This window comes from Bos mutus, chromosome X (genome assembly GCF_027580195.1).
Source record: "Bos mutus isolate GX-2022 chromosome X, NWIPB_WYAK_1.1, whole genome shotgun sequence".
Classification (NCBI taxonomy): Eukaryota; Metazoa; Chordata; class Mammalia; order Artiodactyla; family Bovidae; genus Bos; species Bos mutus.
In genome coordinates, this window is record NC_091646.1 from 30,103,913 (window position 1) to 30,116,352 (window position 12,440).

Consider the following 12,440-nt stretch of genomic DNA (forward strand, 5'->3'; position numbering starts at 1 on the left):
CTCAAACCAAAGGCCACATACAGACTTAAAAGATATTTCATACAAATGGAAACCAAAAGAAAGCAGGAGTAGCAATACTCATATCACCTAAAATAGACTTTGAAATAAAGGCCATAAAAAAAGGCAAAGAAGGACACTACATAATGATCAAAGGATCAATCCAAGATGTTAACAGTTATAATATATATGCACCCAACATAGGAGCACAGCAATATGTAAGGCAAATGCTAACAAGTATGAAAGGGGAAATTACCAGTAACACACTAATAGTGGGAGACTTTAATACCCAACTCACACCTATGGATAGATCAACTAAACAGAAAATTAGCAAGGAAACACAAACTTTAAATGATACAATGGACCAATTATACCTAATTGATATCTATAGGGCATTTCGCTCCAAAACAATGAATTTCACCTTTTTCTCAAGTGCACATGGAACCTTCTCCAGGATAGATCACATCCTGGGCCATATAATCTAGCCTTGGTAAATTCAGAAAACTTGAAATCATTCCAAGCGTCTTTTCTGATCACAATGTGGTAAGATTAGACATCAACTACAGGAGAAAAAACTATTAAAAATACAAACATGGAGGCTAAACAACATGCTTCTGAATAACCAACAAATCACAGAAGAAATAAAAAAAGAAATCAAAATACGCATAGAAACAAATGAAAATGAAAACACAACAACCTAAACCTATAGGACTCAGTAAAAGCAGTGCTAAGGGGAAGGTTCATAGCAATACAAACTTACCTCAAGAAACAAGAGAAAAATCAAATAAATAACCTAACTTTATACCTAAAGCAACTAGAAAAAGAAGAAATGAAGAACCCGAAGGTTAGTAGAAGGAAAGAACTCTAAAAAATTAGGGCAGAAATAAATGAAAAAGAAACAAAGGAGACCATAGCAAAAATCAACAAAGCCAAAAGCTGGTACTTTGGGAAGATAAATAAAATAGACAATCCAGTAGCCAGACTCATCAAGAAAAAAAGGGAGAAGAATCAAATCGACAAAATTAGAAATTAAAATGGAGAAATCACAACACACAACACAGAAATACAAAGGATCATAAAAGACTACTATCAGCAACTGTATGACAATAAAGTGGACAACTTGGAAGAAATGGACGAGTTCTTAGAGAAGTACAACTTTTCAAAACTGAACCAGGAAGAAATAAAAAGTCTTAACAGACACCATCACAAGCATGGAAATTGAAACTGTAATCAGAAATCTTCCAGCAAACAAAAGCCCAGGACCAGACAGCTTCACAGGTAAATTCTACCAAAAATTTAGAGAAGAGCTAATACCTATCGTACTCAAACTCTTCTAGAAAATTGCAGAGGAAGGTAAACTGCCAAACTCATTCTATGAGGCCACCATCACCCTAATACCAAAACCAGACAAAGATGCCACAAAAAAAGAAAATTATAGGCCAATATCACTGATGAACATAGATGCAAAAATCCTCAACAATATTCTAGCAAACAGCATCCAACAACATATTAAAAAGATCATACATCATAACCAAGTGGATTGTATCCCAGGGATGCAAAGATTCTTCAATATTCAAAGTCAATCAATGTAATACATCACATTAACAAATTGAAAGATAAAAGCCATATGATTATCTCAATAGATGCAGAGAAAGCCTTTGACAAAATTCAACATCCATTTATGATAAAAACCCTCCAGAAAGCAGGTATAGAAGGAACATACCTCAACATAATAAAAGCCATATATGATAAACCCACAGCAAACATTATCCTCAATGGAGAAAAATTGAAAGCATTTCCCCTAAAGTCAGGAACAAGACAAGGGTGCCCACACTATCCACTACTATTCAACATAGTTTTGGAAGTTTTGGCCACAGCAATCAGAGCAGAAAAAGAAATAAAAGGAATCCAAATTGGAAAAGAAGTAAAACTCTCACTGTTTGCAGATGACATGATCCTCTACACAGAAAACCCTAAAGACTCCACCAGAAAATTACTAGAGCTAATCAATAAATATAGTAAAGTTGCAGGATATAAAATCAACACACAGAAATCCCTTGCACTCCTATACACTAACACTGAGAAAACAGAAAGAGAAATTAAGGAAACAATTCCTTTCACCATTGAAATGAGAAGTATAAAATACCTAGGAATAAATCTACCTAAAGAAACAAAAGACCTATATATATAGAAAACTATAAAACACTGATGAAAGAAATCAAAGATGACACAAACAGATGGAGAAATATACCATGTTCATGGATTAGAAGAATAAATATAGTGAAAATGAGTATACTACCGAAAGCAATCTATAGGTTCAATGCAATCCCTATCAAGCTACCAACCGTATTTTTCACAGAACTAGAACAAATAATTTCACAATTTGTATGGAAATACAAAAAAACCTCGAGTAGCCAAAGCAATCTTGAGAAAGAAGAATGGAACTTGAAGAATCAACCTGCCTGACTTCAGACTATATTACAAAGCTTCAGTCATCAAGGCAATATGGTACTGGCACAAAGACAGAAGTATAGATCAATGTAACAAAAATAGAAACCCCAGAGATAAATCCACGCACCTATGGACACTTTATCTTCAACAAAGGAGGCAAGAATATACAATGGAGAAAAGACAATCTCTTTAACAAGTGGTGCTGGGAAAACTGGTCAACCACTCGTACAAGAATGAAACTAGAACACTTTCTAACACCATACACAAAAATAAACTCAAAATGGATTAAAGATCTAAATGTAAGACCAGAAACTATAAAACTCCTAGAGGAAAACATAGGCAAAACACTCTCTGACATAAATCATAGCAGGATCCTCTATGACCCACCTCCAAGAATATTGGAAATAAAAGCAAAAATAAACAAATGAGAACTAATTAAACTTAAAAGCTTTTGCATAACAAAAGGAACTATAAGCAAGGTGAAAAGACAGCCTTCAGAATGGGAGAAAATAATAGCAAATGAAGCAAATGATAAAGAATTAATCTCAAAAATATACAAGCAGCTCATTCAGCTCAATTCCAGAAAAATAAATGACCCAATCAAAAAATGGGCCAAAGAACTAAACAGACATTTCTCCAAAGAAGACATACAGATGGGTAACACATGAAAAGATGCTCAACATCACTCATTATCAGAGAAATGCAAATCAAAACCACAATGAGGTACCATTTCACGCCAGTCAGAATGGCTGCTATCAAAAAGTCTATAAAAAACAAATGCTGGAGAGGGTGCGGAGAAAAGGAAACCTTCTTACACTGTTGGTGGGAATGCAAACTAGTACAGCCACTATGGAGAACAGTGTGGAGATTCCTTAAAAACTGAAAATAGACCTGCCACACGACCCAGAAATCCCACATCTGGGCATACACACTGAGGAAACCAGAATTGAAGGAAACATGTGTACCCCAATGTTCATCGCAGCACTGTTTACAATAGCTGGGACATGGAAGCAACCTAGATGTCCATCGGCAGACAAGTGGATAAGAAAGCAGTGGTACATATACACAATGGAATATTATTCAGCTATTAAAAAGAACACATATGAATCAGTTCTAATGAGGTGGATGAAGCTGGAACCTATTATTCAGAGTGAAGTAAGTCAAAAAGAAAAACACCAATACAGTATATTAATGCATATGTATGGCATTTAGAAAGATGGTAATGATGACCCTGTATGTGAGACAGCAAAAGAGACACAGATATAAAGAAGAGACTTTTGGACTCTGTGGGAGAAGGCGAGGGTGGGATGATTTGAGAGAATAGCATTGAAACATGTGTATTACCATATGTGAAATAGATTACCAGTCCAAGTTCAATGCATGAAACAGGGCACTCAAAGCCAGTGACCTGTAACAACCCTGAGGGATGGGTTGGGGTGGGAGGGGGCTTCAGAATGGAGAACACATGTACACCCATGGCTGATTCATGTCAAAAGTATGGCAAAAACCACTACAATAATGTAAAGTAATTAGCCTCCAATTAAAATAAATAAATTAATTTTAAAATAAAAGGACCTGTGACATGTTCTGTGAGGTGGAGGACCATTAATGGTACTTAGAAATCAAAAAAGAAACTGAGAAAACAATACAATTTTTGATAACATCAGTACCAAATTCTGACTGTTTTCCAAAATGGACTTTCATTTCCTCGCAATCGAGAGTAGTTAAAATTTGTTCAACATGCAGATGTCAGTCCCTAAATTATCAAAATCTATATTACACTGTATCTAATTTTATTTCCTTCATAAGCAGCTAAAAAGTGTTTCCCCAAACTAAACAGTTCTTTGCTGTCCAATTTTTAAAAAGAAAGGAAACACTAAGCTTGTACATACAATCGTGCTTAAATACAAAATAAAGATGCTTATTTAGTCAGATGTTCTTATCTCTGGTAGAGAAGGTGCGTGGAAGGTGAGGCCCAGCTCTGATTCAGAGGCTCTTTGAAATCTGACTTGCTTGCCCCGCTCCTTGCTCACTGCAGGCCAAAGCTTCCCCCAGACACCTTCCTCTTGCATTTCAGCAGGATTAACCTTTGAAGCAAAATCTGTGATGCTTTTCACCAGAATTAGTAAGAGACAAATGCAAAGAAACTTTTCTCATAACACAGGGGGTGTTGCCCTGCCTCTTAGCCTCAAAACGGCAGAATTAACAGAAGCAGATGAAAAAAAGACTTCAAGCTCAAGGTCATAGGCCCTTCCTCGACAATGTTTGGTACATCTGATTCCAAGGGGATTGGGTATTTTGGCAAGGTAGTGGTCACGTGCTTTTAGAGGGTCATGAACGACATACAGGCTAGGAGCAGACTCACTTGCTGCCATCTTGACCGCCTGCCTCCAGTGGAAAATGGAGCCGCTGTCACTCTGACAAGGGAAGGGAATTCTCTCAGTCTAACTAACCTGGTTTTATAATTTTGGTTTTCAGTGGGCGGTCGCAGGGTGAAGGGATAGATTGTCATTTGCAGCGCAAAGCTGGCCCTTACTCGCCTTCCCATCCATTCTGTCAGCCTATCAGCAGCAGGCCCTCTGCATCTAGATGCTGCAGGTGGCCCTTGGGCTGCGGCAGGTGGCATGGTTGGGGTCCAGCTGGTGCAGGCAGAAACGGGCACTCCTGACTCCTCCTCTGCCCGCCTAAAGTCATCCTGTGGTCCCTTTGTTACTCAGCACCCACGTGGGGATGGTGCCACCGCTGCCTGGCTCCCAGCATTCCTGCCATCTCTGCTTGGAGGGAGAAGGGCCAGCACTGTCCCCTCCCCATTGGCCAGGGTGCTCAGGAAGCTGCTCTTCCCCTTTGTGGGGTCACCAGTCTGTGTCCACCCCTTGGCTGCTCCTCAGCCACCTGGTAAATGTCTTCCCTGACACCCACACTGGGAGGGCACTCCCCACCCCTCCTCTGCAAGCCACTTCCCAACCCTGAAGCCAGAGAGGTATTCTGAGTTTCCAGAACTTTCAACAGCAGAGATAACTTCGGCAGAGCATGATCATGTGCCAGGCCCATGCCGAGCATGCTGACCTCATTGCATTGAACACTCCCAGCAACCCCATTCGATAGGTATACTAGCATCTCCATTTCACAGATGGGGAGACTGAAGCCCAGAAAGGGGACAGAGCAGGCCAAACAAAGAAGTGGCAGAGCCAGGATTTGGATCCCAGTCATCCAGGCTCCAAGCCCAGCCCCTGGTTCACCTCCTGCCAAGACCCAGGGGTCAAGGCCACAATGTTCCTGGCTCTGAGCTGTCTCATTCTAAGAACAAGAGGGACCCACAAGTGAGGGTGACAAGAGAGCCTCCTCTAGGTCCCATTTCAGAGCCCCCTCCCAGGCCTAGCCCTCTAGGAGGGTGGATGGCAGTTTTCCTCATGAGCCCACGGCCTCCACCACTTTTGGGGGCTCACTGCTCCCTGAGGCCCAGAGATGTGCAGCTTGGAGTTAAAGGCAGAAACCATAACAGACCCAGGCAAGGGCTTGTCTAGCCTTCGCCAAGGCAGGCTCGGGTCCCCTCTCAAAATCTGTATAAACCATATCACGGGCCTCTATGGTCTATTTCTCTGCAGCTGCCCCCTTCCCCTCGGTTGCCTTGGCCTGCCTCAAGATCAGATTTCAGGCATTATTCCAAATGGCCAACATCTACATCCCTCGTCCCTGAGTTGCTACCCATCCAGCTCTGCAAGCCCATGTGCACCTAGGGTGCTCCTGCTGCCTCTTGCCACTCTGAGTCTTCCAGAGCACAACTCCCATCTCTTGGACAGAACTGTTTTATCTTTGAGTAAATGTTAGTGTCATCCTCCAGTGGCTTGATGCTAAAACTGAAGTCCTAACCCCGATTTTCACAATGCCCTAAGGCATCTTCAATAGTTTTCAGTGAGAAGGGGCATGCAATTATTAAAGCAAATTTCATTTTGCTTCACTTCAGTTAAAAACAGAAATCACCCAGCCTTGGGAGTAGGGTGGGGAATGCAGTGAGGAGATTTAGGGCCATTGAAATTCAACACACCAGGGCTATGTGTCTCGACTTCAAAGTCCTTCCCTTAGAAATCATTGGTCCACATCCCTTATCTGTAGTTTCAAGGCCAAAAGCTCTGAAAGCTTATTCTGTTTTTGTAAATTTGGTGCCAAAATTTATTTGGGAGCAAAACTTGACCCGGGCTCGGTTAAATATTCTTATTTCTCTGCAAAAATAATAAAATGCTACCCCAGATTCCACCACAGGGTTGTGTGATATTTGGCATATGCAGCATATTACCTTGCTTAAGTCCCTAAAGTTCTGAATTGAGAAACACATCTGATTCCAGGGCTCCGAGACCCAAGTCTGGGAGCCTGGGCTGGCCCTGCTGAGCTGCAGAGTGTGGGCCAGGCTGCACCCCGAGTATGCTTGGTTCAGCATCTCTTATCTTCCAAGGCCATCAAAATGAAGTCCAGCCATTTGCCCAGGTTCAGCTGATGCTCAGAGGGCTTAAGTGACATTGCTCCTGGCACACTGTCCACACAGTGATGGTGTCTGGACTGGAACCTCAGTCCGACTATCTCCAGTGCCTCTGCCACGCTTACCCACTGCCCTGACACCAGATGGCATTTACCTTTTACCTCCAATGCAAGCAAGCAGTTCATTGAAATTGGATCAATCACTTAGCTGGTAAAGTGGAATCCCCCAAATTGAGCGAGACTAGTTTGCAAATAAGAAAGCGCTCCTATCAACAACTGGATTTGGCATTTCTGCTGACTCGAGAATTGCTTTCTCATGTTCCATTTAGAAACTACTCTTTAAGGCAACTATGATCTGGCTAAAAATGAATGCCCAATCCTCCTGCTACCACCCACAGAGGTGTGATGAGCTAGTCAATGCCAAAGAGGAGGACAAGAGTGTTTTCTGAGTGTTGGTTTGGGTGGTAGTAAAGCGTGGCCAAGTCCACCATGGTGGGAGCAAGAAGCATGGACTTCCTGTCCGTCCTGCAGGTGACCATGCTAAACACTCACCTCTTCCTTTCTCCCAGCTTCTCCTGATCACGGGACCAGCACTGAATTCTTAGGACTCTAATTCAATGTGGAAAGGCCACAAGAAGGAACATAGCCCCACAAAGAGAACCAGATCTAGAGACTCAGGCCTAGGAGACAGTCATAATGACAGCAAGCATCTGTTGGCAGTACTTTAGGTGCACTGAATGAACACATTTACTCCTTGAACAACCTACCATCACACCTGCTTTGTGGACGAGGCAGAAGTGAGGAGGGTCAGGCAGGATAGGCCAGGCCCCTGCATGCAGGGTTATGAGTGTGGCCTCTACAGCCACACTCCCTGCTCTGGCCCCGACTGGCTGTGTGACTGCGGGCAACTCTGCGGACTTCTCTGTGCCTCAGTTTTCTCAGCTTTAAAGGGAATGCTAACAGCCTCTACCTCTGAGGACCACAAAGAGAAGCAGGAGGGAAGAACTGGGTAGCACACTCAGCCCCAGGCAGCAGGGGCCCAGAATGCGGCCCCTGGCAGCGGTTGTAGCCCCTTGGGCTTGGCAGAGGTCACAGGTGTCCCTCCTGGCCTCGGGAAGCTCAGCCACGTGCTCCTTCTCCCAAGCCTTTCCCCAGCCCCACCTAGGGAATCAGCTGTGGGGGGGGTGGGTAGATTTTCAAGACCCTGAACATTAAGGATTCTCTCTCTGAGCCAGCTGCTCCGGCTCTGAGGCAACACAGTCAGACAACAAACACTCCCCACTGAAAACAAAAGAAACCAAAAAAGCTCACAATCTTAGATGGTGACACGGCTCCAGGCTGAGGATGCTGCCTGATAGGATAAGGGTCCCAGTGGTGATTCAGCTGGTGCTCCATCGAGCCAGCCACGGAAGTCCACGAGAACAGTTGGCAACACGCCTACAACAAAATCAAACCTAAGTGCTCCTGAACTGTGGACAAGGGCTGGCCGCTCACCCTGGCCTCCCCCACGGGTGCACCCAACCAAAGACTGATCCTTGGTGTGGAGCGCGTGGCTCATGAGGCTTCATGAAACCTGGATGAAAAAGACACGGTCTCTCTCCTCCTGGTACTGTCATGGCCATGGTCACCCAGAGCCCTCAGAAAAGAGGTCAGTCTTCCCAAGGAGTATCCCTCACGCTGCTACATACCCAAGCCTAGCACTTTACAGCCACCTCCTCAGCTTTTCTACAGAAGAAACAGGCAGGGTGGGAGACCAAAGTCCTGGGGGAAAGCTTGTGGAAAGCTTTCTAGCAGGGGGAATGGTGCCTGAGCCTTAGGAGCTGTAAGAGTGGGACAGGAAAGGAAAGGTGGGCAGGGAAGGCTACACACAGGCAATGGTGGGAGTCAAGGTCAAGAGCACAGAGTGAGCCAGTTGTAAGCACTTAAAGACCTGAAGGACACTGGTCTAAGGAGATAGATGGAGCCAGCTGATGGGCCTCCAGAATTTTCTGAGCAAGTGTGAACATGATCAGGTCTGTCTTATAGCAAGGTTATGCTTAGAGAAATGGATGTTTTATTGGGGCAACGAGTTTAAGATGGTTTATTGGGCAAAGTGTATGAGTTTGAACAAAGATCAAGAGAGCAATGGTAAAGAGGAAGCATGAAGACTGGAGCCGGGGCAGGGAGACACCTGATGTGGCTCCCACTGATCGATCCCTGCCTCCTGGTACCCTCACTACCTTGTGGTTCCCCACTAGTATTCACCACTTCATGCTCAAGTCTAATGAACAGAATGTTGCACACGTGATGCAATGTCACTTTCCAGACTAGGTTATACAGACTGGGGCTTTTGACTCACTGGCAACCTCCCCTCAACCTCTCTAGCTGGCATATTCTCTCTTGCTGGCATATTCTCTCTTGCTCACTCTGATGAAGCTGGCTATCATGTTAGGAGAAGCTCTGTGAAGAGGCCCATGTGGCAAGGAATCAAGGGAGGCCTCGGGCCAACAGCTCATGAAGAACTGAGGCCTCAGTCCAACAACCCATAAGGAACTGTTTCCTGCCAACAACCACAGCAGTGAGTTTTGAAGCCAGTCCTCCCCAGTTGAGCCCTGAGATGACCGCAGCCTTGTGAGAGACATGGGGCCAGAAGGCCTGCTAAGCCGTGCCAGGATCCCCAGCCCACAGAAACTGTGAAGTATTAAATAGTACACGTGTGCTGCTTAAAAGTGGTTGTTTCAGGCCAATTTGTTACATGGCCATAGATAACTAATACAGACAAAGATCAGAGCATGAAAAATGGAAACTGTGATAGATATCACCTGGTGAGAAGTAGGTGAAGTGAGTAATTGAAAAGACTGCAGGAGAAGAAAGAGAAGTCATAGGGGTATTGAGAAAAGCACGGGCTCTGGGGCAAGACCGCCTGCCTTCAAGTTCCTGCTCTGCCCCTTGCTAACTGTGTGACTCTGGGCAAGTCGTTTCAGTGCTCTGAGCCTCAGTTTCTTCATCTGTAAAATGGGGATGTAAGAATAACTACTTGACACATCTCCAACCTTTTCATTTAGGACCTGCCTCAGCATCTGGTGCAGGGGTCAACAAACAGCACACTGCCCAGCAGACATTCACTGTGGCGCTTCTAGAAGGCCCAGTTTGCAGCTTTATGCCAGCAGGGACAAGATTCAAGTGCTTAGAGCAATTTCCTTGCATCCTATGAAGTCTTCACTGGTCCTGGGTGAGGGAACGTGCCTCATGGCCCAGTTCAGGGGAAGTGGATCTGTGCAATTCTGACCTGTCTGCCCTGGTTCCTTCCCCTGGCAGCACCTCTGGGTGCAGTTTTCTCCCAGGGAAGCTAAGTGACCTGCACAGAAAGTGAGACTATAACCTTGGCCTCCTTAATATTGTGCTTTGACTGTGCAGAATAAGCCAACTTAAATAGACTTTTTCAGAGTCAAGCCCAGTCTCTAAAGAGCTAGAGCCTGAATTTGCCTCCAAAGCCGGCTCTCAATAGCATGAAACACAGTTCTTATTTCCAAAACCAAGGGACAAAACCAGAGATGAGATTGGCTTACCTGTCTGGGCAGAGAAGGCATGGAATCCCCCAAGGCCAGAGACCGCTGAAAGCGCTGTGGTTGCTGTGTCACGTGCTGCAGGAGGAATGAAGAAAGATCCGGCTGCTGCTGCAGCTGCAAGGTGGCCGTGGATGAGGCCGTGGCAGAAGAGGCCGGTGGTGGTGTGGGCTGCTGCAGGTAGTGGAGCAAGGCAGGCTGCCGAGATGTGGTGGGCACTGATGGCATCTTCTGGGGGCCTGGCTCAGACATGAAATGTGACAAGGGCTTGGTGTGGCCGAAAGTAAAGGGCTCTGAGGCTCCTGGGCTGGGGCTGCTCAGGTCCTGCTGCATGATCATGCTCAGGGTTTTGGGCTTGTAGATAGCACTGGCTGGTGGCTGTGGCTGGCAGAGCGGATGAGCGGAGGTGGTGAGGCCCTGGATCAGGGGGCACTGTGCAGTGAAGGACTGCTGGGGCAGGCTTGGGCTGGACAGTGTCTCTGGGCGATAGGGGGTTAAGGGCCCCGTGTTGCTGGTGGGCAGAGCAGACATCAGGTGCCCCTGAGGGTGTTTGACGGTAGAGGACATCAGGTTGGCAAGGATGGAGGTCTGCGTGCTGAATGGTGGCGGCTGCTGGAGCGTGGGGCTAGGGAACTTCTCTGGCGCATAGGGCCTGGCTGGCCCAAGGACGGTGCTGCTGCTGGGTGCCAGGCTGGACAGTAAGGTATTGGGAGAGCCCTGGAGGGTGGTCCCCGGCAGGCTGCTCGATGACATACAGGACACCATGAGCCCCTGAGGGCTGAAGGGCGGCAGCGGCTGTGGTGAGACCACAGGCACTGGCTGGTAAGGTGGGGAGAGGCCAGGAGAAGGCAGGCCAGACCAACTGGTGGTGGGGTCCAGCTGCTTCTTACTGGAGCCCTGCTTGCTGGCCGCCAGCGCTTTCAGCTGGTGGGCATGATGCCACTGAGACACTGGGAGTGGCGGCAGGGCAGCTGAGAGTGTCACCTGGGCCTGATTCTTGGCCTGCCCAGTCGAGGAACTTGGGGAGGCCATCTGCTTACTGGCAGGCGTAATTGCATAGCTGAACCCCGCAGAGGAGGGTGGGATCTGAAGCGACACCCCAGTGTCCAGGCTGCAACTGGAAGCAAAGTCCTTGCTGGAACTGAGGCTCTCCAAGCGTGGCATCTGAACCGTGGGCTTGGCAGTCGCGCCTAAGGTTGCCGGTGGGTGGTGTTGTAAGACCAGCGGTTCTTCCGGCTTGGTCCCCAGGATTTTCTCAAGATCGAGCTCACTCTGAGAAGATTCTTGAATTTCTGTGAGCTCCTCCAGCAGATCTTGAAGTTCCTGATCCACAGCCGGTGCGCTGTTGGTTTTGTCATAGTAAGGAATAGAGGGGCCTTTCACTCCCATTTCTGCTGTCGGTGGCCCTGCAAATGGTGGGCCCATGACACTGCCGTTCCTGGGGCTATTGTCCAGTAGTAACGGATGGCCAGGGGCTGCCATTGCTGTAGAACCAGGGTTCATGGGTAACGCAGGAACTTGCAGCTGTGCACAGGCTGTGCTGGGATGGGCACCCGGGCCCATCGAAAGGGTGACATCCTCAAGGCATGGTCTCTTGATTTGATTAGGGTAACCCTCGTCGCCCATGCCTGAAAGCTGGAAATCTTCTCCTTCCTGTCTCCGCTTAGTGGTTCCCTGTGCCTGGGAGAGAAAAGAGGAGACGGAAGGAAGAGGAGAGAAAGAAAGAAAGAGAGAGAGTGTTTATAAAGGCTTGGCACATTAATGCTATTGGACAGGAAACTTATAAGATAAAACAGATGTGTCAGTTTCAAGACTTACAGTTGTGAAAACTATACAATATAGTCTATTTTTAGAACCATGATGCTTTTTTGTTGTTTCATTTAGCCTATCTTGCTGGATTTCAGATAAAGCATTATGCTGCCTCTGTAACAGTTTTAGAAAGAGTTGTGCAAACTATATAATACAGTCTATTTT

General features: G+C 46.1%; 1 protein-coding gene across 4 annotated transcripts in view; it reads right to left on the reverse strand.

The window, feature by feature from the left end:
* The window catches only part of MAMLD1 (mastermind like domain containing 1), a 117,587-nt gene that overhangs the window by 25,627 nt on the left and 79,520 nt on the right, over positions 1–12,440 (reverse strand). For 2 of the 4 annotated variants that reach the window (XM_070365762.1, XM_070365764.1), the window contains exons 3-4: positions 10,470–12,146; positions 8,233–8,358 (exon numbers count right to left, since the gene is read on the reverse strand). In XM_070365762.1, coding sequence (XP_070221863.1) covers positions 8,233–8,358; positions 10,470–12,146 — 1,803 coding nt within the window. The remainder of the gene's footprint in view (positions 1–8,232; positions 8,359–10,469; positions 12,147–12,440) is intronic. The other 2 variants (XM_070365763.1, XM_070365765.1) reach the window with 1 other exon arrangement.